Source organism: Strongylocentrotus purpuratus, unplaced genomic scaffold (genome assembly GCF_000002235.5).
Source record: "Strongylocentrotus purpuratus isolate Spur 01 unplaced genomic scaffold, Spur_5.0 spur5_scaffold_6, whole genome shotgun sequence".
NCBI lineage: Eukaryota > Metazoa > Echinodermata > Echinoidea > Camarodonta > Strongylocentrotidae > Strongylocentrotus > Strongylocentrotus purpuratus.
In genome coordinates, this window is record NW_022145612.1 from 43,648,414 (window position 1) to 43,674,948 (window position 26,535).

At 34.2% G+C, this 26,535-nt stretch overlaps 1 protein-coding gene across 1 annotated transcript; it reads left to right on the plus strand.

Annotated features, from left to right (window-relative positions):
- Positions 1-3,794: 3,794 nt before the first annotated feature.
- On the plus strand, positions 3,795-25,145 carry LOC581153 (tropomodulin-2). Its single transcript, XM_030973630.1, has 10 exons — positions 3,795-3,999; positions 6,821-6,998; positions 8,606-8,765; positions 11,255-11,377; positions 12,114-12,227; positions 12,835-12,965; positions 15,423-15,530; positions 16,221-16,364; positions 18,038-18,185; positions 20,136-25,145. Exons 2-10 carry the CDS (start codon positions 6,885-6,887, stop codon positions 20,162-20,164), a joined length of 1,071 nt encoding a protein of 356 aa, XP_030829490.1. The 5' UTR covers positions 3,795-3,999; positions 6,821-6,884; the 3' UTR covers positions 20,165-25,145.
- Positions 25,146-26,535: the final 1,390 nt, after the last annotated feature.

Here is a 26,535-nt window from a genome sequence, read left to right on the forward strand (position 1 = left end):
TACATTTAAAGTCATTCAATTTTATATTGTGGCTTATGCTCGGAAGATAAAAAATCTGCTTCTGTTATTGCTTTTCCAAGTTCCTTCTACCAAGAAAAAATAATTGTCTTATCCTAATGGGCATGCAGCTTGTTTTAAAAATTGGAAATTCGGCATCTCAGGTTTTCTAAAAATCCATATATGTCTGCAAGGATTGTCATTGAAATAGAACCCTGGAATGCATTTGTTATGACTTTAGATCATCAGATGTACTGACAGTCTATCGTTTTGCATGGTCTTTGAAATATATGATGATGTGATGCAAGTTTTTCATACAAAGCATGAATCGCCTGTCTTCTCTCAAAAACCATATCCTTTTGCTCATGTCTTAAAAGTGTAAGGAGTAATTTGTTCAATGTTTAGGCAATCAATTGTGTCTCCAAAAAAATATAATTGTTTTAGCTATTTCAATGAGTAGTATTTCAATGAGTAGACCTAAAGAGCACATACACGTCAGACCTACCCACTGCACTGTTAGATGTAGAAATCTATTGTGTTCAGAACTTGTGGAATTCTTGTAGTAATGTTATCTGTATATTTTGAACTCAAGTTAGCTGAGTTATGGAAAAAGAAGAGATTTATTTTATGTTGAGTCCAGTACGGTGTGACTTGGTGTGTACAACCACTGTAGCTGTAGTAGAGTGCAATTGTTGCCATCTATTGTTTTTAGATAATCACTTTTTTTGTTAGGTCTTTGATTCCAATACTAGTATACTATCTTCCCTCTGTTCACATTCTCACAAGGTTGTCGGACAGAAATTATGACTCTTAAAATTTGTAAAAAAAACATTTCAATTATAAAATAATGTGAAGTCAGACTTGGGGTTTGGGGTTGCCATTTCTCATGACTAAATAAAGAGTGCTATTTGTTCAGAATTTTTTTTAGAATAGCTTCTGCCTACCACTAGAAGGGTATTCTAATGCAAAAGTTAAACCCATCCTTGCTTTCAAGAGACTTTATTTTGCAAATCTACTTATCTTCAACAAGAAGAAAAGGAAATGAACATCCTCTTCAAACTGTGTGAATGATATAATAAAGATGATATACCCATAATATCTATACGGTAGTCTCATCTACTTATTCTTTATACAATGTTTACTCATGAGAAACCAACAAGATTATGAGATAATCACTAATTTACCAGTCTATACGTCCATCATAGCAGTTTGTCAAGTTGTTGTACATCACATGCTAAGCCCTGCTATTACTTATTACAGTTCATTATAACATTGTCGCAATCAATCAGTTGTGTCCATTTTGCCCCGACTTTGTCTTTAAAAGTCTTTTAGACTTCGTACTGCTATTCATGGAATGAAAGTGTGGTGGTCTAGATTCAATTAAGAAATATTTTCTTTGTTATTATCCTGTTCCAGAGTTGTTATGCGTTGTAATCAAATTTGTATTAAATTCTTTGAAAAAATTTGTATTATTTTTCACCTCTGAAATTGTTGTGATATTGTATTAGATATTATGTCATCCATGATGGTTTGATTATTCACATATTGGAAAGGACTTCCAATATAGAAATATTAAAATTTTACAATAAGTGTTAATGAAAATTGTAAAGGGAATGATGGTTGGTGATTGTTAATTTTTTTTTCTTCAAGTATCTGTGATTGTAATAAAGGAAGATATTGTTCTCTTCATATTTTCTTGTAATGTCTTATGGATGTGATTGACTTCATAGTACAAGACAAGATGTCTTGGTAGGTATATGTATGTGAAATGTGCTGTTTTCACATTTTATACAGAAATCACAATTATTTTCACACTGTTGTGGATATGTGCTGGAAAATTTTGAATAAATGTTCCTGCTTTGAGAGCTAAATTGATATTTTGTATATTTGTTATTTTTCAATTTTTGTCATTTACTCTACATTAAAGCGCACAGTAAATTATTGGAAAGTAGAATAAGAGTAAAACATGTCAGTAAGATGGTTTCCAACAATAATGCCCTTGCAAAATTTACATGTATGTGCATTGAATAAAATTTGCTGGGTTTATATAGCGTTGGATACATCTACAATGTCTCTGAGCATTTACAGAAATATGAAATCCTGATGAAGTTGTGCGGCAATTATTAATCCCCACAATCGGATTCAGGCTTGCCTGCACACAATGTATGCACATTCTCCACTCCCTAGGGAGAATGCCAGCCAGGCACCATTTAACAGATGATCACAATGCTGAGGAAACCCATTTAACACTTGGGTGGAAAGAAATGTAGATAAATTGCCTTATTTATGGACATAGATGCCATCCATCCATCCAAAATATATTTGATATAGCGCCTTTTCCTTGCAGTTACAAAGCACTGCACACACGCTCCACAATGTTTGGGCCACTGAAAAACAAAACACAACCTTCAAATATCCAGTCAAGTGTTAAAACCACTCCACTACAGCACTTTTAGAAAGATTTTTCATTAGAAAAAATAAGCTAAAAAGAGAGAGGTTTACTTTTGCATCATATTGCAGAAATAATTAGGTCTAATAGGCTAATTGGTAACCTTCAGTATTTTCTTTTGTTAGGCCTGTGCCTAAAATACAATTGAGATATAGCAAGATAACAAGGTAGGGCATTTTCTTCTTAAACTGCAAATCATTAAAATCTAAAATGGTTGATTGAGCACTTAAAAAATTACTTGTAGCCCTCTCTGAGTGTATATTTTCTTAGTGGTGATTTATAAGTCGTTATAAGAGTTCTCAAAGTATTCTGTCATTAATTTTGATGAGATAGTTTTGAAACCACTCGGTGGTGAGATGGTGGTATATGAGTGTGATGATTTCCTTTTTCATTTATTTATTTTCCACATTCCTGTTAAAATACATGCAAATACAAAATCATGTACATTATGAACATACAAACATACAACACAAACAAAAAACAAAAACAAGTGACAAAGGAGGAAATAATGACGGAGTAATCATGGTTAACCAGTATATGCGGAGGAGGAAAAACAAAAGCAATGTTGATCATCAGGGTTAATCCCCAGAATAATTATAATATCACATAAACATTGTAAACAAAGGTGGGGGGTTGTTTGAATATTACCTTTACTGGGCTAAGAAGATAATTGCATATTTAACAATAAGTGGTTTCTTTTGTTTGTTTTTTCCATCATCAACATTATACAAGTTGGTTGTTTACATGTGAGAGACAGAGAAAGGTGTTCAGTGCAGCATGTTGCTAAAAATCTGCTAGAATTATCCTCATACCCCCCCCCCCCCACCCCTCATTTTTTTCCTGGAGAGAGAGCATTTAAGGAGAGATGGAATTAGGGAGAATAGAAGAGAGTGTGCATGAGAAATGGATCCATTATTTAGGAGAGGGAAAGGGGTAAGATAAAATGTAAAGAGATAAACTTTGATTTAAAAAAGTTGGAACTACAAAAGAACAAACAAAAACACCGCACCAGGGCTAATAATATGGGTACATTTGTAGAATGGGATATATGAAACAGAAAATATATCTAGTTCAAGTTCAAGTTTTATTTATCTTTCTTTCATAACACACATCACAAATATGACATGAAGGACAGTCCAAAGGGAAGGATGGGTTTTATTCATGGGTCATAACAACATAAAGTTTCACTATGTTTCGCAAGTACGTTAAACTTAATCACCTTCTAATTAAACTCATTTCTCAGAATAGAAGATGATTCCTCTCAATTATAACGTTAGCTACTTAGACTACGCTACTGCGCGTGCGCAAACCGTGTATGTGTCATCCTCGAAGGGTAAGGCTGATCTAGCGTGCATGCATTTTATAGCGCATACCTTGCTAGTCGATCGAGTGATAATACATGGGTCAAAGGATAGGTACCATCAATAGGCGTTTTCCTGGATCCGATCCCTGCATGCAACACACACAAACGTCGCCCCGCTAGTCGTCCCCGAGCCGAACCCCTGGAGTGGAATACCTAAGTCGCAGGAGACCAAAATCGTTGGAGAATTGAAGTAAGTACACATTTTATGGGAATATTTGTAGTTAGATCCTTGAGTCCAAATACATGGTAGTTAACCCATGAAGACTCGATCAACATCAAGTGATGAAGTGCCGGTAAATGATTGCCAGGGACAGCGTGTTTTGTAGACAAGACTCTAGACTATTATGTGTGAGACGAATGGGTCAAGTGGATAGGTGAGATCTGAGTGAGTGAGAGCAAGTGCGATAGCCAGTGCAATGCTGAATTGTCATTCTCAATCAGATAATCAGATTGTTGTTGTTAGTTGGTCATGCCTCACTTGAGAGTGAAAATAATTTGACTGTCTCTCCAACTCAAGCCTCATGATAAGCTACATGTAGCTCCTCTTTTTAATTGCACTTTAAGTGAGGCTTAGTCTTAGATCTACATGTAGCTATTTAAATTGTAAGCACCCTGCACTTGCACTTCATCATGTCTTTTGCGACAGACACAGTTGCAATCATCTTCAGTTCAGGAGTGAACTTTGTGAAGAAGGCAGATTCAAGTCAACTGAAGAAACAAAACTGAAACAAATAGAGTTAGTTCCAATGTTTATCTTAGCCTAGGCTTTGGGGAGATTCTTCCACCTTGTTGATAACAAGAATATCGTAGAGGTTGTCCTAACAGGTTGTGTATCCGAAGTCCCGGACAGTTGATTTAAAATGGTAATTTGAAGAAGTTTACAACTTAACATGCAATACGTCATAAACCTATTAAGACTTATATTAGTCTATACAACATTTTAAAAGACGAATATTTATGATGGTTAGTGCTAGATCATTTGATAATTTGATGCATACATTTTGTTAAATCCAAAGTCAAAAGTGGTGGCTTTATTTTTGTTTAGCATCCGGACACACAACCCCCCCATTATCACATGGGATATTTTTTGAAGCGCACATATACATGTACCACCACACAAGTTGCTCAAGGTGCTCCAATAGTACACTGGCTCTACTATGAGTGCAGTGCTAAGTTGCAGATAAATTCTTAGACAGCGAAATCCATCTCCTTAAATTTAAAAAAACATACCAGTAAACTGTTTTGTCTTTTGAAGCTCTCCTCGAAGACATGTAGGAGAGGGATTCGGTGAAGCCAAACATGGTCTCTGCAGAACATATCCCTGAATATAATTTACTGATTTTTCAGTCTATAGATTTTGGTACTCCAAGCATTTAACAACTGGGTAGAGAGTGGCAAATGTAGATCAATGTCTTGCCAAAGGGCATTGGTGCTGCAGACCTGCAGTTGGACTCGAACCATACATAATGCACAGTTTGAGGATGTATCCACTAGACCATGACGCCTGAACCTGTTGATGCAATGGGAATATCAATCTCGTAAACATTTTGCAGTGTTGGTTTGCTGGTCACATTTGGTCTGGAAACCACTAGCTCGTATGCATGCACACGCTTGTGTGTACTGTTGAGTCTATGGGTAACAAAAGGGAGGCCAGTGCATTTGACGCAATGAAGCACTACTGCTTGGAGCGAATGGTGGTTTCTAACATATTTGATATTGAAGCCAAAACTATCAAATTTTCATGATGTGTACGAACATGTGAGTGTGTACAGTATGTACAAATGAACTTCTACTTGTTTTCACACAATAGAGTACTTTTTGTAAATATGTACTCATAAGCCCCAAAATAGGGTTATTATTTAGAGCCCCTTTTGTATTTTGTAACTGTTTTGTGGAAATCATTCAATGAAGTATACCATGTTAGGAGGTCATTTTTTACTGCATTAATGATTATGCATGACACAATTGATAAAAAGTGACACCTCTGTGATAGGAGAACCTCACACTTGTATGAGAGTATTCCAGAATAGCCTCGGAGACACAGAGAAACTAAAGCATGAACTGCTTATGGTAATATAAAACCCAAGGGCCCAGTAGACGGACAGTAAGAGTTACAAACCCAAGGACACCAGCAGATCTATTACATAAACAATCAAATGTATTGCTCAAAAAAGCACTCAAAGAAAGTACCGGTATATGATATCCCGTGTCTCACCTTTCCTTGTCATGCTGCAGCCTACAATTTCCCCCAGGTTCAGGTAAAATACAGAGGGGGCAACTCCTGTTGTTTTAAAAGAATCAATGTCTACACATGTATGTCTATTCATGTCTAGCCTATTCTTTGAATATGGAACACAATGTCACAGCCAAATATGCCTTGAGAAACTATCATTGTACATACCGGTACAGTATACAGTGTATGTACAGTAGATGTGTCCTGTTTTTTCCCCTATAGTTTTTGTATACTAATTTGACGCACATGATTAATTTTTAATTAATTACATTTCATGCAATGTACACGTACCAACAGTGTATTGATTTATGTTGATGTCTTCTGTTATTGATCCAAAGTTTACAAAAAAATCAATACGAACAGTGGTACTTAGAAATTAATACCAGGTTTATGGTAGTTAGAATGGATGTTTGTCATGCTATCTTAGTGGCATTTTTAATTTCCTAATGTTACATATATATGTCTCTGTATGATTTATGGCATGCTATGGTTAACTGCTTATTTTGGTATTTAGATCAAGTCCCATAGAAATATGTACACTGTAAGTGAGAGCTGAGATTCTGTATTTATCATCCTTCATTAGACATTTTAGCTTTCATTTATATCACTTAACTTGTACATGTACATGCGTGTGTACAATACATAGAGAAGGATCTACCGGTATTATGTAATTTCTACAAGAGTTATTACCCGGTACTTATTAGTATGAGATTTCAGATTTCTCTATCTTTAAAATGCTTACCGGTATTATTCTCAACATTTTTGTTTCTCTCTTCAGTCTTAACAAACCCAGAAGCTGAACAATCTAAAGACCTGACAGGAATCATTACAGAATTGCAAAGATGGCAGATTTAAAGAATGATTACAACAAATATGCGGACATCGATGAGGATGAGATTCTCAAGAATCTCACTGAAGAGCAGTTGGAGGAGCTTGCCTATGAACTAGACCCAGATGTGAGTATCAACTAATCTTCCTTATTATTGCATAAAATCAAATTTGAAATTTCAATGTGGATAAATACATACAGTACCTGCTATTACGATATAATTAGGCCTACTATGTACATGTATAATGTCAATTAGTGCTTTCAACTAGTATACATAATTTACATACATTTGGGTACATGTACTGTACCTGTACGTGCACATGGTACCATTGTGATGCAGTGCTGGTTAAGTTAATATACATAATTACGTGTACATGTACATGTTCAAAGCTCAAACTCCAATGGGTAATTACAAAACATGTGTAGATTACAATACAGTCCATATTAATACAAGGCTTTTATGCTGTAAGTAGGAGAAAGATAAAACCACCCTTCTACAGTATGCCTTATATAAAGATTATTATGCATGTTTTTCTACATATTGTACAGTACATGTAGGGCTCAGGTTTTTACGTGATTTGAAGATGGAAATTTTTGAATCACTAATTGTTATAACTGTACACTACAGTCCGTGTTTGGGGACAAAGGTCAGTCAGATCCTTGTCATCTTCAAATTACTGTAGTTCCCAATGTAAGTGTGCATACTATTATCCAGACCGATTGGGTTTCAAAGGTACATAATTGATACAAGTCTGCTAATTCAAGATGTTGGGGAAAAGTTTTGATTGAATTGAAATGTGTTGATGTGTACGTCTAGACATCAAATTATTTACCTATGATCCTCTTTGCGAATAAAACATAATGTACACTTGTAGCAAGTTATCCATTCTTATTAAAGAATTTTGTTTATATCATTCTTTTTAAAATCAATTTTCTCTCCACTACGCTGTGGGTTGATGGTAGATGTATAATTTATTTTGTATATGAGTACCTTTAAGAGATGTTTTGTGATTGAGTAAGTCAGCAGCTGCCTGCTTTGTTGACATAACGACTTAACACATTCATGCACCATATTGTCATACAGTAATTGTAAGGGGTAGGGAATCAGGGATCTGGATGTTTTGGTGTACATAGCATACCGGTAAATCTTGTAGTCATGTTATACATGTATGTATGTACATTATTAATGGACCTCTTTTTATGCATGTTGTTCACCAGCATATGTGATGTACATGTATTCCACACTTTGAACTTGTACTAGTCTGCTTGTATTTTTTTTTTTTTGTCACTGTATGAGATGAGGAGTCACATGAATGTTAAAGTGTCCATATACATGTTCGTTTGTACAACTTTCATTACATTTATATTTCCTATTCAACTTAATACTGCATGTACATACATGTAGCAAATCCAAATTTCTTTGTAAAGAGCAATTTTGTAATAAACATGCCCTGTAAATGTCAATATTATGTCAATCTGTTATTCTTAACAATCATTTGTACATGTAGGTGTATGTTTATACAATGTACATGTGGGTATGCTGCTTACCCTTTGCTCTCCCATATTGGTCTCTATACATGTACAGTATATAATGCCAAAAATGTTGGGTTATTTTTATGATGATCTTTGAACCTGATTAATTATAGTTTTTCCTGAAACTTCATTTTTCGATTACAGTTTATTGAATGCTAGGTATTGATTAGGAATCATATTTATTTTGTATATATTCCTCAGAATAATATGCTACCAGCATCAGACCGTATGCGACCACAAACTAAGAAAGCACCCACAGGAAAGTTTGATAGAAAACAGCTTCTTGAATTCCTGGAAAAGAAGGCAAAGGAAGAAAAAGATTGGGAGGAGAAAGTACCCTTTAAATCTGGCCAGAAGAGAGGTAAGTTATCTTTCTTTGTTGGTTCTTTGGTAATATTTGTATGTTGAATGTTGTGTACCTCCTAACTAATGTTTCAGTTTGTTGTATTCTATGCCCCCTTTCTCTCTCTAGCTCTGTTTGTCTGTTTGGTTCTCTTTGTTTCCCTCTTACATGTATGTCTATTTTCTCTCATATTTACATATATGTGCAGGGAATAATTTTCCTCAAATTTTTTGATTAGCAATTTCAGCCGATGGATAAATATTTCAAATGAAATTCTGTACATTTCTATGGAAGAAAACTGCTACACAAAAGATATTTTGTATAGCAGTCATGCAAAAATGCACAGCAAATTGCGATGCGATACCAGGAAAATTATTCCCTGATGTAGCATTTACCGGTGATCCACAAAAATCTTGTTCTTTAAAATAAAAAAAAGTGATAAAACTACAAGTAAAAAGTACACACAGGTGTATTATATCAGATTTTTCTCCTTTTCCTAAAGGTGCATTTTTATGTCATATAATTTTTTTTTCACAAATATTTGTCATTTCACCATGTCAACGATTACTTTTTTGTATTCCTTCTGAATCTTTGAAGAGTAGTGTTGTCAAGTGATTAAATATTCTTCTTATTTCCATTAAATTGTTGCCAGAAACCATTATTATTATTTTTTCCTGAAAAATGTTATGTGATTAAGTGGAGAAGTTCTTAATAGCTAACCCTTTTGACTCACGTCAGAGGGATGCTTCAGGGAAGTTATTTGTAAATTTGACAGAGTGCCAGGTTATGATGAGGTCATTAAAGAGTAAGAATGCTTTACCTGTTTGACGTACATGTATATATAGGATACTAATTTGATCGACCAAGCTTAGCATACTTTAGATTGGTTTGTTAAATTCATATTGTACTATAATACGTGTGGTATCTGGTATTAAGTGCAGCTGAGTCTGGATTATTCACTTTATTATTGACTAAAACATTTCCATTACAATAAGCAAAAGTAAAAATTATATTAATTATTTGTTAGGAGTTGCCCAGAAAAAATTGTGCAAGGTTATGATAAATAATACTGTACGTCAACAAGCTAGAGAGAAGCACTTTATTCTTTATAATTGAGTCTAGGCTGCAATACATACTACTGTATGCATACATAGGCTATAATTAAACTAAGCTATGATTTAATAATTGAATCACAGTACCTGGGGTGCATGCACACACATGTAAAAGGACCCCAATTGAGCCATATTCTTGTGCCTTTTAAGCCCTCTAGATCTTCACTTGGGGTGATGAATATAATATACACACCTGACAAACCTCATCAGTTATAAATGTCATCACATCATACATGTACTACCGGTAGTAGGCCTATACCATGTCAGCTGATTGATGCATTGTGTAGATGTACATGTAGATGTACATATTCCTGTCTCTGAGTGTCTCATCTCATGCCAGCTCTTGTGTTTGTATAGATGCATGCCAGAGAGTGATTATCACGGCTGTGTACATTAACAGTATGCATGGTACTCTTGTGCACTTGTCATGCACATGCTCATCATGTAAAGAGCAATAGAGAATGTCATTGTTTATATGAGTATGGTTTGGATTAAGATAAGATGCCAGTTATGCATTGCATAGACTTTCATTTCAAAGGTACTTTCTTAGTATTATGACTTATCTTATAACTAAACTTAGACTACCAGAGTAACCAGACTGTACGTGTACACCAACTAATCTTATTGACGCTACATGTAGATGTCTAGTTCTTGATATTGATCTATCAATTCTTTTCATGAGTGAGTAACTGAGTACTGTAAGTAATGCAATCATAATTGATGTATGATACAACATCTAAGCTTCATTGTAGCTCTTGTAGCGCAGTAGAATATATACCTAATGTTGGATAGTTTCTGCGCTTTATAAATGTACTATTATTATTATTATTATTATTGTGATACCAGTATGGGACATTATGCATTATAATTTTATGCATTACAACATGTACATGTACAGTGTATGCCTGTTTCTTTTATGATTTGTGTAGTATGATCTTAAGACCTGATTTATATCTACCGGTACTCAGAAGTGATCCTTTACCTACATGTACAAAATGTACAGTTGTACATGAATAGTATGCGTGTATGCAGAAGTGATGAACATTTAAACAACTGTATGAGATAACATTGATAAGAAGAAGGGGGGGGGGGCATTGATATTTTTCTTGTATGTCAATTACATTAAATTACATGTATGTTGATTCAAGGACTGTCTAGAATAAGAATTAATTACCCAAAACTACCAACAATTAAAATTCATGTGTCTCGTGGTTTTAATGCATTTTACCCATGAGTATACAAATTTGTTACCGGCACATGTACTGGTATATCTTATCTGTCGTTAGTGTTGTGTTGCCTAGTGCCTACCTTTATCTGCTTTAAACCGTTTCATGTGAGAGCTTAATAAATAATAATGGGTAGTAATAAGTAGTGTGTGTCTTTCTCAATTTCAAGGTAAAGTATATGAGAGGAAGGAGGATGAGAAGAGTGAAGAAAAGACCAATGGGAAAGGGAAACCAGAGGAATGGGAGCATGAACTAGACGGTGCTACTGAAGAAGACCTGGTGGAATTAGCAGGTAAGAACTTGATTATTCAACACAGAATATGTACATACAAGATGTATATGAACAACACAATGTAAGATATAAATGTTTAAAATGTAAATTGATGTAAATATAAACGATGATCAGTATGTGAATTAAAACACCTCGGTAAGAGGATAAGAAAAAAAGGAAGTGAAAAAACTCTCACTAAAAGGAACATTGTGGTGATACCACTACCGGTACTGGTCTGCTGGATGATAGTATTTTTGGCTTTAAGTGCTAAATTTATTTAGAGTGCCATTTTGATTTTGAGATGATAAGTAACTTTAATTCATTGATGAACATCATGGCAGCTACATTTCTGACATTCAGTATTTTAGTCTGACTGATTATTTTGTTTTCAGACATGTTTGGGGATTTTATGATATGTAAGGCAAGGACTTTGTTATCTCAGAATATGCTTGGCCCTGTCTGATAAAGAGAACAATTGATCCGGATTGATCACAAGTCCTTCAATCAATTGCAAACATACACTCTCTTCTCTCTTTTTATAGAGTTGCAATCGATTTTGAGTTATGATCAGGTCGCAACTGTTCATAAGACAGAACCCTGAGAATTATAGAGAATGATTGCCAAGAGCCATTCTTTCCCTTTTTTAAAAAGGCGTGAGAAGAAGTGTTTAATTACCGTGTCAGAAAATTACCATGCAAAAACCATACAATGAATTCAGTCGTCTGATTAATTCTTTGTTTTGCTCTGATAATTTCAGGTATTCTGGGTCTACACAGCATGCTGGACCAGGAGCAATTTGCAGCATCTCAACGAAGTGTGACAGGCGATGAAAAGATTATCGGGCTTGATGGTGAAAGAATGAAGTTTTCAGGTAAGTGAACCATCAACAAGATCAATTATACTTATTATTCAAAAAGAAAAGTTTCAATATGAAATCTAAGCAAAGAAAATGGAGCGAGACCTGAATTACATTCTTGTGAATGTTTGAAAGAGCAATTGACAAATGATAATGTGATTCGGTGTGAAAAATACTTTTTTGTTTCCATGAGCTTATTGTGTTGTTGTATTTAAGTGTAGTAATCAAGTATTTTATTGTTATTTATTACCAGAGATCTTTTACAGTTTACCAGAGATATTTTGAGCTTTCAGAGCTAAATCGCTCACCACTCCTGTGTATGTTTTTTCGCTGATATGATTTCTAGATAAACTTCTTACATTGCCATTTTAATGTTTGATAGATTAGGAACCAAACATTTGATATACTTTATGTTAATATTTGTTTAACAGTTAATGCAATGTATCCAATATGTTACCCAAATATGAGCATAGCAGTTCATGTAAGTTCTCTTGTTTAGCCCCGGACTGAATCTTTAAATATGTGTTAAAAAAAGTGTGAAACCATTTCATTTGTGAGGTTTGTGATGAATTAAATATATTTCAAATAGTATTTTCTCTCTCCTTATTTTTTGAATAAACAGCTGTCACCAAAGCTAGCCTGCCGAAAGATTTCTCACTAGAACCCCCCAACACTACAGATGTTGAAGGCTCGATCAAGAAACTGAAGGCAAATGACAAAGCAATCAAAGAACTCAATCTCAATAATATTAAGGTGAGGGTTTATGTTCTTATTTAAGTACGGTGTGGTAATCGTCTTGAATTGCCTGCAGGATATATATCTAAGTGATTGGTTTTGAGGTGTCATGTATCAATGAATTAAGTATTTTGTTAATATTACTAAATAATAAATATTTGTTTTGTAAACGTGTAGCAACTGCTTAGGATCCCTTTATACAACTGCACAACCTAGATTATATTTCAACCATACATAATTGATATTTAGTTTTTTTGAATGATTTAAGAATGACATTTTTGCTATGCCGATTTTAGTAATTAAGTTTTGGGAGATATAGAAGACATGTATCATTTATAGGTACTGCAGCAATAATATTTTCTGAAAAGGTCGGGTTCTGGGGTCACGTTTAATGTCTTTTCTCGTATAAACAGGAAGATATTGAGGTTATGGCGTCATATGAGGAAGGATGTTATCACTGGCATTACAGCCTGCCTGGTTGTCTTAAAATTGTTTTTTTACAAAGAAATGTTTTAATGCCTTTAAGGAAATGAAACCAATTATCAGTTTGATATAAAAGGGCACATGAATAGGTTAATTTTAATTGGCTATTGTATATTTGATTGTTTCATGCTTAATTGATTCCAAGCTCCGAACTATTAAGAGGGGCATGTTCACATGGGCCCCTTCAAATTCTCCCTGGACTCCAAAAGTTTAAACGATTTATCAGGGATCATTTGCAGTCTGTAGTATACCAATCTGTGTCCCCCAGAAATAACACGTACAAAAAAAACTACCTTGTTAAATGTTGTTAAGCCTGTGTTATTTGATAAAGACCCTTTTTAGACTTTGGTGTGGGTTAACATTTTCAAAGAGCATGTGAACAGCTGTTGTTGTTTAGTCAGAAGTACTGTTTTAACTATTGAACTCTGCTTGCTCCTGAAGTTGTTTAGTAATTCATCGACTACATGTACAAAGGAGATAACCAAATGATACCATGCTCACATATACAGTGGTATGTAGCATACATGTAGTACATGGGTATATTAATGAAGCCCACAAAGCCAATCCCTTCTGTCCCATGGAGTAATGTCCTTAAAAAGTGTTATTGTTGTTATGGTGTACTTTCTGTACCAGGGAGAAATGTCCTTTGTTGTGTAACCATTGGCCTTGGGGAACAATGCAGATCTTTGACACTCTTGAATGAGTACAGTGTCATTCTTGTGTAGGGCAGAGTACCTACATGTATGTTTGAATTTAGCATAGCTTCAGTGAGCAAAAAATAATCCTGATGAATGCACTAGCATGTAATCTACAAGTATGTGTAATTTGTGGGTATAGTTCTTTTAGTCAATCGGCTTTTGAACTCTGTTGTGACCTCTTGAGCTTTAATAATGGTGGCTAACAGAAAAACATGTTATTTTGGATTGAGATCAATATGACAAGTTCATGTAAAGTTTATGCGATGAATGAATTGTATAGATCTCTCTAATAAATAATGGGTGATGATAAGAGATACCCCCCAAATTTTCTCTGTCTCTTGGTCAAGAGAAGTTCATAGAACTTGTTGTTCCATTTTGAAATCTTATTCATGTAAATTTGTTGATTTCCTTTCCATTGATGTGTGCACCCCGCTGCAAACACATGCATGCAATCAAAACGTGGACATGGTTGGCTAGCTATTTCGCAAACATCCATTGAACTTCAGTATTTGATTTTCATGCACCTCATCCCAATGTAAATTTCCTGGATTTGTAAATGTTAGCCAGTGTCTCTCAATTCAGAAGATTACATTCAATATTGACTTTTAGGTCAAGCTCTTCTCTTCAAACTTTCTGTTGATAACCATCAAATCCAATCATGTTTAATAAAAGGAAATGTGTGGCATACATTGACTCAGTCAGGAGCAAATATAGTTTGTAATCCCAGACTTCTTGATTATGCTTTCTAGAGATTATTGTCATAATCATGCACCTGATGATAAAGTCTCAATTTTTTTTGTCAGCACAAAGCTATACATTTGCCATCTTTTTCTTCTGTGTGTATTTTTGTGTAAACTTGATTGAGAAATGTTATTTAAAAAAAATGATATATTCAAGTGTTCAGTTCAACTCCATGTTGTACTTGTAGATATGTTTACAAAAATGCTAATTATTATGGCCAAAGTGAAGTCACTATCAATGGATATCGGTCTCTTAATGTTCCTTTTCCCTCAATCTGGTGAATTTTAAATTGCAACCATAATCATCAAAATGAAATAACTACCAATTGCTACTAATCTTTTGTTCGACTGATTTGCCTTACATGATGATTTTAAGTTTGATTGCCTGATTTGGTATGTGGATAAGGAGATAATGACTAATTTCTTGGCCTCAAGTCACTTGGCAAATGCGCTGAGTAGCACCATATGTTCATATTCATGTTAGGAAGAGGAACAGTAGGGAATATTTCATGTATTTAAAGAAAATCTTACCATCATATCATATCGATCAACAGGAAATCAAATTGGACGTTATCCAGGAGATATTTTCTGCCGTTGGAGACAACACAGTACTTGAATCGCTCAGTATGGCTAGCACAGGTTTAGCAGATAAAGCAGCAGCGGTAAGGCAATCAATAAATCTACCCCGTCAAAGAGTTTGAGTGTGGTGCTTGACCATGATAAAATTCAAGCATTGGGAAGGAAAGATCATAAAAGTAGCCTATTTTGTATACTTCATAGCAAAATGCTGTCCCTTTTTAGCTAAATTACCATTGTTTTAGCTAAGAAGCCTGTGAAGTATATGTAATGATTTATACATCTTGATGAAGAGAGATAGCTATTAAAAAAATGCCTTGTTTAAGTTCGAAATTACCAAGCTGGGATTTGAACCCAAGACCCTCTCTAATTTAAAATCAATTAAGTGAGCCAATATGCCACAGATGTAAATAATTATTATTCAAAGTGTCAACGGTTTAATGTTAATGTAGATGTACTTGAATTACTGTCAATTTGTATTGTTTTCAAAACTGCATACTGGTCCTGGTAGGGAATTTACATTTTGAAGTGTCTGAGCCTGCTGGTAATACACCATGCTAATCAGACTGCATTGGATTAATGACTAATTATCATAATGGTTTCTGATATCTCAATGGTTTGTAAATCATAATGGTTTCTTATATCGCAATGGTTTCTAAATCATAATGGTTTCTTATATCATAATGGCTTCTTACATCATAATGGTTTTTGTATATCATAATGGTTTCTTATAACATAATGGTTTCTTATATCGTGTCATTTCTTTCCATTCTCAGATGGCAGCTGAGGTAATCAAGAAGAACACCACATTGAAGTCATTGAACCTAGAATCGAATTTCATCACCAGTGAAGGCATGAGTAAACTCTGCAAAGCTCTAGCAAACAACCCAACAATAACCGAGTTTAGAGTAGCAAATCAGGTAGGATGATCATGCTTAAATGGTAGTTTAAGATTGCTATCGAACTGTCCGTCTATGATGCTACAATCATTTCATTTTATAGCATAATGATGTAGCGTTTAAAGAGAAGGTTGAGTTCTGGGAAGAGGTGAAAAATAATTTGTGAGCATTACTCATTCTTATTATGCAAGTGTGGAAGAACATCAGATAAGAGATGTTCCCTGAAAAGTATGGCTCTTCAAATGCCTTCATATTCTAAATATGCATGTAACATCGTAAAAATCGGGGGGGGGGGGGGCCGGCTTTTTACGCCACGTGTTCGTGTAGTCCCATATACATCTTTCTATGTACGGTGTTTGTAACTTTACCAAGACTTGGCCAAATTTCTTATCATTTTGATGATTCCAGAACCTTGCAATACACACAAATTCTTATATGCTAGATGATCAACCTTTTCTGGTCGGTTCCACACCGTTATTTTCACAATGCAATCGCATGACCAGAACTCAACTTCATCTTTAAGTAAGAATTTTATATACATTTTTTTCTTCTTCAGAGTGGATCACTTTTTTTTATTGTGATTCTCCTCCAACTCTACATATAATTCAGCTAAATGACAGTGTCTTTTCTCTTGGTTGAGATGATTGGGATTACAACCTATCTTTAAACATATGATTTCAACATTTAATGAGAACCCAGTCAAGATGATAATCAACAACGAAATTCCACAGAAATTTAAATATATTTCAATGAATATGTGATGAAAACAAAATTGGATTTGTTGAAGAATGTTTTAAAATGACAACCAGAAATGTATAATCTTACAAGTGCAAAATAAAGGGAAGTTATTGCAGATATTATATTACAGTTAGACAACCACCCCAGCCACTCAAGATTTTCATGGACATATATTTAGCGATCTGAGCTTTCAAGCTTCTTTTTCTTTTCCCAGTCAATTGTCTGAATTTTTATCAAGATTGGGCAGATTTTTTTTCTCTTTCTGGTTTTACTCAAATTAACCTATTTTTCCTGTTTAATTGTCCTTGAAAAGAAGAATAGAATCAAACAGGCATATCAAGATAATAGGTTATTTCCGTCGACCACTGTTTATCTCTTTTGATCTGTTTATGTGTGGCTAGAGGCTAGAGCAGCCACATGAAGCATGACATGGTAAACCAGATTTTACCTTGAACAAGACGGAAAGAATTGCCTCAATTGAATAAATGGATAATAAAAACTTGTATAACAAGTATAACACGGAATCTTAGTCAAGTAAACAAGTCGTGGGAAATTTGTGTACATGGTATTTAAGTCATATAAACAAATGGTGGGAAATTCATAACTTTGGCTGATACAAAGAAAATATAATGTGCTCTTTTGTAATATGCTGCATCTTTAGGTGATGACAGTTTTTTGTTCAAACACCACATTGTGCTCACCATAGTGTTTAATGGAGAGCATTCTATATCATATTTCATCAAAATGTCAGTTGGCAAACTTGCTAAGGATCAAAATATAGACTGTACATGTATGTATATTGCTAGCATGCTGTCATCTCTTTCAGACGCACTTCAATCTCAAATTGTCACTATCATCTCCAATTAACACAAATGAATTTCAAATCATATTTTAACATCCATTTTGATACCCGTTTACATGTATTATATTTTCACTTATGTATTTTTTTCCTGCAGAGATCAATGATGGGCAGTAAAGGAGAACAGGAATATGCCGTCATGTTGGATAAGAAAAACAAGACTCTGCTGAAGCTTGGTTTGGCCTTTGAGCATGCAGGACCTAGGTCAATGGCACAAGATGCTCTCATGAGAAACAACGAAGCAGGTAAGACCAAGAAGCAAGGAGAAAAGAAAGGGTTTGTACATCCTATGCACCGAGGCTAATTTGCTCTGTGGTCTCTTCCAACACTTAATGAATTCCTAACTTTGACCCTGGACCAAGCACTGTACCTTACCCCGACCTTTACCATAAGTCTAATCTACCATCCAACTCTAACCCAACCCTTGAAATATATCTTTGATGTGATAATAATAATAATGAAAACAGTGCTCATAAAGCACTTTCCACAAAAGTCTCTAATAAAGCCTTGAACAGTTGTTGCTACAGCAACTCTCAGATCACTGAATAAAAATGTTGAATGAAAGATGAATTAGTCATTTCCCACAGTACATGAATTCCTAATTTTGACCCTGGACCAAAGCACCTGACCTCACCCCGACCTTAACCATAAACCTAACCTGCAATCCAACTGCAACCCAAACCCTTGGGATATGTCTTTGATGAAATAAAGCCAGGAGCAGTTGTTGCTAGAGCAAATCTCAGATCCCTGAATAAAAATGTAAATTCTGTATGAGAGCGATGAGAAATGAGGTCAACCACAACCTTTTGTTCAATCTTAAATCTTCTTGTTGTCATAGAGGATTTTTAGAACCCTTTTAGGATAAAAACACTTTTGTAACAATATTTACATTATACACAATCCACACCTCTTTGTCAGTTGGCAAACAAAGCACACTGTTCCTTTTTTTGTCAAAAGCCTTAAGGAATACAGAGTTACAGATAAAGTTGAGTTCTCGGGGTTGCAATTGCCACATGAAGAAAAAAAACTGTATAGAAGCAGTGGGAAAAGGTTGATCATATAGCACACAAGAGTTTGTGTATACCATGAGGTTTATCTATCATAAAAAATGAGAAGAAATTGACTTGGTTTTGCAGAAGGTCACATGCACTTCACACAGAAATGGGCATGTGGGACTTCATCTACATGTAGCATGAAAGTTTTCTTCCAAACTCTTCGGCCAGTTCTTGTCATATGTTGAATATGAAGGTATTTGGACAGCAGTCCTTTTCAGGGGAAATTTCTGCTATGATATTATTTCACATTCATATTTAAAAAATATGAAAAAGCTTGTAAATTAGCATGTCCCCTTTTCCAGAACTCAACCTTCTCTTTTTATGCAATTGTCTCTTTATAGATGCCAACACAAATACATGTATAGTTGCTATATGGAATTATTATAGTTGTACCACTCCTTAGAAAAACAATAAACCACTTTACTTTTCATACTAAGTATATACAGCAATCATATCACATGGAAAATCAAATTGTGTGCACCTGTTACTCGATGAGGCACAGAAAGTATGCATCATTAAGTACACAGGTGTATCAAGTGTGTGCATTCTTTTTGGTGGCTCATCATGAGCTTTTTTGCTAAGGCATCTGGTGTATCCATAGAAGAAAGTGAATCTTGTGTGCTCCAGCTCACAAATGTCAACAGCATTCAGGAGTAGGCAAACATTCCCTTTGTATAAACAGAGAGTGGCCTTTTATTGGCAGAAATACTTTGAATTATAAAAAAGAAAGATACATGGCTGATGCAGATATTTCTTTGGAATGGAGGTGTTCATTATGCAAAGTGTTAATCGTCATTCTTGTGTGTGTATACTGTAGATTAATAGGCTGGTTATCCTGAATAATTTAGGGATGATACAATGAAGCACAGTGAACTGTCTTGTAACTGCTCTTCATGGTACAAATGATTATCCTTAATGCTTTTTGGGGTTGTTGTTATTGTATGTTAGGGTAGGTTTCCACCCCTCCCCCTTTTTATTTCTCTTTTTTATGGGTGTAGAGGTCGAAAAAATTATATTTGAATTGCACTAAAATCTGAGAAATATGTATTGGCAGAATCATTGAATTGCACTATTATATTGCAAATAGTATTTGATGTTCTAGCATGTTTAATGTTTATGTTCATTTGTTTCATTTTGCAGTACGTACAAAGAAAGGAGGAAAGAAGTGAAACCAGCTATGATGAGGATTATCTTGTCACAAAACTCATCATATAGTGACTTCCTCTGCTCTGCTCTCAATGTAGACGTCATCTATTAAATAGAACTCTTATCAAAATTTGGTTGCTGCTCTTCTTTACTTCTGTTTGTGTGTTGGGTGAAGGGCTTTCCACAAGCTGGACAAAAAAATCTTTCTGGAAACTTTGCGGTTTGTCTGTTGTGGAGCTGATGGAAGAAAGCAGAAGGATGTACATACGATTCTCTCTCAAAGGTGCCCCTGTATCATATGAATATACTTGAAGTGGTGATTCTGCAGATTTTGTAGTTTCAGTTTTAGAAGAAAAAAAAGTTTGTTTAAATTAAACTAAGATTTCTAATAAATCCTTACATGTAATTCGCTGTTATCAGTTTGAAATATAGACGCAGTGTTTAATTATTTTGGTCAGATCCAGAGTTAAGTTTGCTGTATCTTTTTATTTTAGAATTAAATTTGCATTTTCTATTAACATCTCATTTCATTGATTTTCATTGATTTATATTTGTAGTCATAATTAATGAGAAATAAGGGTGAAACTATCGTGAGCCAATTAGTCTTGTTTTTAAAAGTAAATCTATTTCCATCATGTCTTTGTCCGATGCAATCTAATTCTCTGACAAGTTTGTTTGGTAAATGCTTGGATATACAGTGCTGTTTTGTGTATGATTTTTATACCCTTACGGATCCTGAAAATACAGTTGTAAAATACTGGGTAGTGTGAAAATGTGGAGGTCATTGGTTCTAACTTAATGATATATATGCAAACTAGAATATCCCGTAATATTTACACTCTGAATGAACGCGAGTTACAGAATGAAGTTGGTTTCATACTTTCTCATGTTTGGGATTTTCTCCTATTCTGAGCAGAACTATTTCAAGAGTATGTTGTTCATTGATGTAGTTTGTCAAAGCCTCAAATTCATATTTCAAAAAAAAGATTCCTAGATAGAGTAGAGCTTAATCACACAACATTCATCACAAGAGGCAAACTGTGTTAGAAATTGATCCATTTGTTGTAGACATGAAGGAAGGACAAGTTGGATGTTTATTAACGATTTATGTCAAAAAATCAAGCATTTTGACAAGGTTTGTGTAGTTTTTAAAGTGCAATTAAAGTGTGAATGTATGAACTTTCATCTGAAGTGTGGCGTTTGCTATAAGTAACATATATCTGCATCACTTCATACATCAATAATCCTTTGATAAGATGAGAGATTGAATACGAGCATCATGTCTTAATAATTGCAGTTAATTTGTGCTAAATGTCATGCACAAATTCAACTGGGCCCATGAAATATACAACTAATAGATGTGATTTGAGAAAAGATTGCAGTGCAGGCCAAGAAAAAATAAGTTTCCTTAGTATCTGAAATATTTCTTTCAAAGTAGAAACGGTTAATTCTTGTCATTTTAGTTTATTTCTGTACGTAGTAAGTAAGATCAGAATTGGAAGGTGCAGATGATATAAAATGATATTAGAGGGTACATATACAAATTTGTCTATTATCAAGTCATTTCATCAAATGTGTGACATATAGAATAAAATAAAGGGGCCATTTTGTGTTTTAATTATCAACCTTGCCGTGCCAGTCCATTTTTAATTCCAACGTATCCATCGAGGTATATAATCTTTCATATTTACCCAATACTATACTATTCAACCCACCAAGGTATCTGGTGTGAATGTATCTCTACTTAACGTTCTGAGAGCTTAGAAAGGCATACTACTGTAATTACTCAGAAGCAACTTTTTCATTGCGTATCATTTTAAGAACCATTGTTTAATAGTGGTAGTTGTAAAAGCCATGCTATATTGGACATAATTAAATGTTAATAACAGTATGTTAATTGAAGGAGAAGAAAAAAGGTTACTACAATTTGCAAAATGTATTCAAAATATTCATAAATGTTTATTTAAAGTAGGTAATATTCAATTGAGAGGCTTGAAGGATGTAGTAAAGAATGATTATATTGCATTTTTTAAATAAATATTTTAGTCAGATAATAAATGGTATATCAGTATAAATCATAGTTTTTGAAAATGAACAATGCCCTTACATACTTGCTTTGAAAATTGTGCTTAAAATGATTAACAAATACATACTTCTTTTTTACTTAATTTTTATTCATCTATTAGTTCATTGTATAATAAAGATGTATGTCTGTGTGTATATATAGGAGCAATGGCCACCCACCAATAGTGTCAGGACAATCATGGTTTTACATGACAAATCTTAGGACATGCCTTATTTCATCGGTGATTCTAAATTGGCATCGTACGAGATCCATCGTTATGCGAACCCAATTTCAGGCCTCAGTTTGTAGTATTCCGTAGAGAGTTAACACCAATAATGTGCTTCATTAAATCATTTGGGAATTGGGATGACCATTTTGTAATTCCATGAAGAGTGTAGGTGAAGCTTCTTGCTTAATACATACCGTAGACATTTAGATGTGCTGTCTCTCGTTCATTTGAAATCATGGGTTTATGCAAATAACTTTGAAGGTGTGCTTTTATGCCGAGTAACTTTCATTTTTTGAAGTGATTTTTCTTGAAAGCATCTGCCAGCTTCTAGTCCATATAGATACAAATTTGATATGTGTGTAAAAGCTCATTACAGTGTTACCTGTTCAATTAGTTGCTGTTTTTCCTTTTTTTTCATATATGATTTGTGAAATAAGATCAGATTGTGCTATTATTGGAAAGTATATATGGTTTGGACATCCTGAAATAATGTTTTCATTGAAAATGCATACAATTTGAATAGGTTCATGACAATATGTTACTTACTAGTAGTAGTAGTAGTAATAGTGGAATCTAAAGGTGCACAAAAACATCAGGCTTTCCTAAGATTACACACAAAACTATATAGTGAGAGCAAAAACAGAAATGTTGAAGTCAATGAAACCAGCATTCTTTGATGCCACTACAGAGGTGAAAAAGGCCAGCAATTTCCATTTCAGAATCCACTGCTAAGAAAAATGCCCTGAGTACAAAGTCTATTGATGTGCCATTAAAAATGTTTTATGTTGTGTATATTCCGTGTATGTAAATTGTTTGTACAAAGTCAGATTATTTCATTATGATTAGCCACTTAGGATTCAGATTATGCTTATTTTCAACTCTTTATGCCTTGCATGATTAAAAGTTCTGCCTTCTGCCCTAGTTTGCCAGTAGACAATTAGAGAGAGAGAAGAAATTCGCAATGTATCGACCACAGTAATCTGGTCTGCACTGCCTTAGTAGGTTTTATCGCATCTTTGCAAGTGACTTATACATTTCTTTTCTTTGCATGTACTACTTAATTTGTATTTAGCAAAATGTAGGTTTATTTTATTGTAGTAAGATCAGTACTATATGTGGTATATTCAGGTTTTATGATTAGGTACATTCTCTCCTTGCTTCAACATTTTATTTAGGTGCAATTCAATAGAAATTAACTTTTGGGGAGGTGGCAGAATCTGGTAGATTGTGATAACATGGAATACGTGAACAGTGTTGGACAATTTCTTTTACTATTCTACATGTAAAACAGTGTATTCTGCATTTGCACAGTCCTAAACCCCAAGGGTACCGCTAGACACAAGTTTTTTTCAGTTGGCTGTGGGTTTATTCACGTTGTTCAGTTGACCAATGAAATTGTGCATTCTTGTTCATTTGGGTGCCTTTAGCCCTAACTTCATGCAACCTCATACATGTGTGTTGTCAAAATGCTGTCGTGTGGTGATTTGATAAAAGTGTGCAAGAGCTCGTATGGTTCAAGTAGCCATTCTATTACTTTAAGATCAAGAAGTCAGTCATATATAACATATCATGAAGAACTTGGCGACTCTGTTGTTTATTGACACACTCCCCAAGTTCTTCAGCCATTGTATATGTGGCAGTCCACATGATTTTCTCATAACCTACCTGTAAAAAAAAAACTTGCTGATCCAGTCACTGTTTGCACTCATCTGACAACAATCAAACTTTCTTTTCAGATAATTCTTAGCTCTTGAAGTTACAGTACAAAAATGTGGTTAGATATTTTACTCAAAGAGTACGGGCATATGTATCATAACTTCTGACATACAATGTAAAGGGATGTGTCTGTGATTTGTAATACTTGTATAATTATGTCCATGTGATCTACGATTTACAAGTTTATATGAACATTTTGAATAGATATGTAAGTATATGTGTCGTTTGCTGGTGATGGACTGTTCTTCTTGGCACAAAGTTTGATAAATGCCATTATTCTGAAAGGCAGGCTCAAGCATTTGCAGAAATCTTAGGTTATGTTTTCAGAAACAAGCATGGCTCTTCTATCCTAATGAAGATCAATTCTGGATATCATGTTAATAATGCAGGCCTTATTTTATCTGTTATACTTTCTCTAAATGCATGCAGGCAGCACTTAAACTTTTTGTTGACAGTTTTCATTTGGGAGTTCGTACTGTATACTAAGGATTGGAGACATTTTTTTAGTCCACGTCTGCATATTTTCTGCAAATGTTTGACTCTGCCTTTAACTGCCAGTACCTGTACATAATAATCCCTTTCTATTTGAGTATTTGATCGGTTTGTTTGAGATCTAAGTCGAGTGGTAGAAGCATAACACATTTCAGTTTAACAAGGTGCACAAACTATGGTATGCTGCCTCGTAATAGAATCAATTATTCACATGATTAGTGCATTGTATTCTCTCATTGCCCTTAAAAGTAATGTCAAAACTTTAATGAAAGGTTGTCAATATAAAGTAGATTTAATCACAGGGTTTGCAATTGTCAAATATATCTTAAAATAAATTTTAAATCAGTGATTGTTATCATGTTGGGAAATTAAAACTCTAGTGAGAATGTTGTATGATCTTACTTCCAGTGATTTTTTTAATGTGCATCAGTTTCATTCATGTTTATATATGTAATGAACTTTGATTAAATGACTGTATTAAAATCTAGATTAGACAATTAAATCAATGTGGTAAGATTTGTCTATGTGTGGGTGGGTGTGTGTGTATGTGTGAGAGAACTTGAAAGATGTGTTTGTACATGTGTAAAGGCTCGTAGAGATATGAAGCTAAGACCCTCAGCTAGTAGTGTTTTTAAAATGTCTAAATTAACGACAACTGCGCGCAACAAAGATCCTAGGCGTAGCCACTAAGCTCTATGTTATGAGATAGGCATACTGTGGAGCATATGCATTTATATCATTACAAAAAGATGCAGAGGTTATCCACGCCATATCTGAACAAAGCTAATAGACCAAAGTATAGTTTGATATTTATTTCAAAGAATATTTAATTATTTCTGATCATATAACTTGAGCATACTACAGTCTATGGTTACAACTACTTTTTATATGGTCAAAGATTCACAGTTCAGTTCGGTTTATTTGAACAACTTGAATAAAATCATGATACGATCAATAAAAAGGGGAAATAGATAAAGAGAAGCAATACCAATCAAATGGTTTGAGAATTTACGGACATCACTAGACCTATCAAAGGTCAATCAAAATTGTTTAAGTTTCGTATATTAAAACATATCTACAGTGATTACAGGGAAATCCAACCCAAATAGACAATTACTCTAAAAGAAAGCAGAAAAATCAAAGAAGCAAACTGATGAAAGTATCAATTAAGTCTGACTAAACATGAAAAGTTATGAATTTTTGAAAGTTGTAATCGCTATACGTATTAGCTGAAGTGATAATGTCAATGTGATGTAGTGCCAGACTACTTTCCCATCTGTTCCAACATATAAAATGACTACAATTTAAATTCTGTCAATTCTGTTTAGAGGACCTATAATAATATGTTTTCTATAATATATATATTGAGTAGTGGCTCAAGGGAGAAATAACTTACGTGAATAAAAGAAATTAGTGATCGGCAAATGGGAGAGTTATCCACGTCCTACGTTACAATCCACTGACCAAACTACCAATTTGAGATTCGCATAGACTTAGTGATCTCATATTTCAAACATTCATAACTTCCTTACTATTGATCCAGTTCATTTAAAACTTGCCATTCTGTTTCTGTTATTTTTCTGCCTTCATACAAGTCAACTTATTACAAGGGTTGGATTGTCCTTTATAAAGGCTATTTCTTCTTTTCTCTTTTTCTTTTTTTATATAATCAACTTATTGAAAGGATACATCTAAACCTAAAACCGGGATATTACCAAAAATTATATGACTGCAATGAAAATTGAATGGACCATCAATTGTATGTAGCTATATTGAGCTTTATGCGAGCAGATCATGACATGAATATATAAAATTCATGAATATATCAAAAGGACTCAGAAATGTATATATATTTTTGTCCATCACGAGTGAAGTCAACTCATATTGAAAGG

Coding starts and splice junctions, on each gene's coding strand:
- LOC581153 (XM_030973630.1), top strand. CDS start 6,885: ATGGCAGATTTAAAGAATGATTACAACAAATATGCGGACATCGATGAG. Junction 11,378..12,113: donor AGACCTGGTGGAATTAGCAG/GTAAGAACTTGA, acceptor TGATAATTTCAG/GTATTCTGGGTCTACACAGC. Junction 12,966..15,422: donor TCAATCTCAATAATATTAAG/GTGAGGGTTTAT, acceptor ATCGATCAACAG/GAAATCAAATTGGACGTTAT.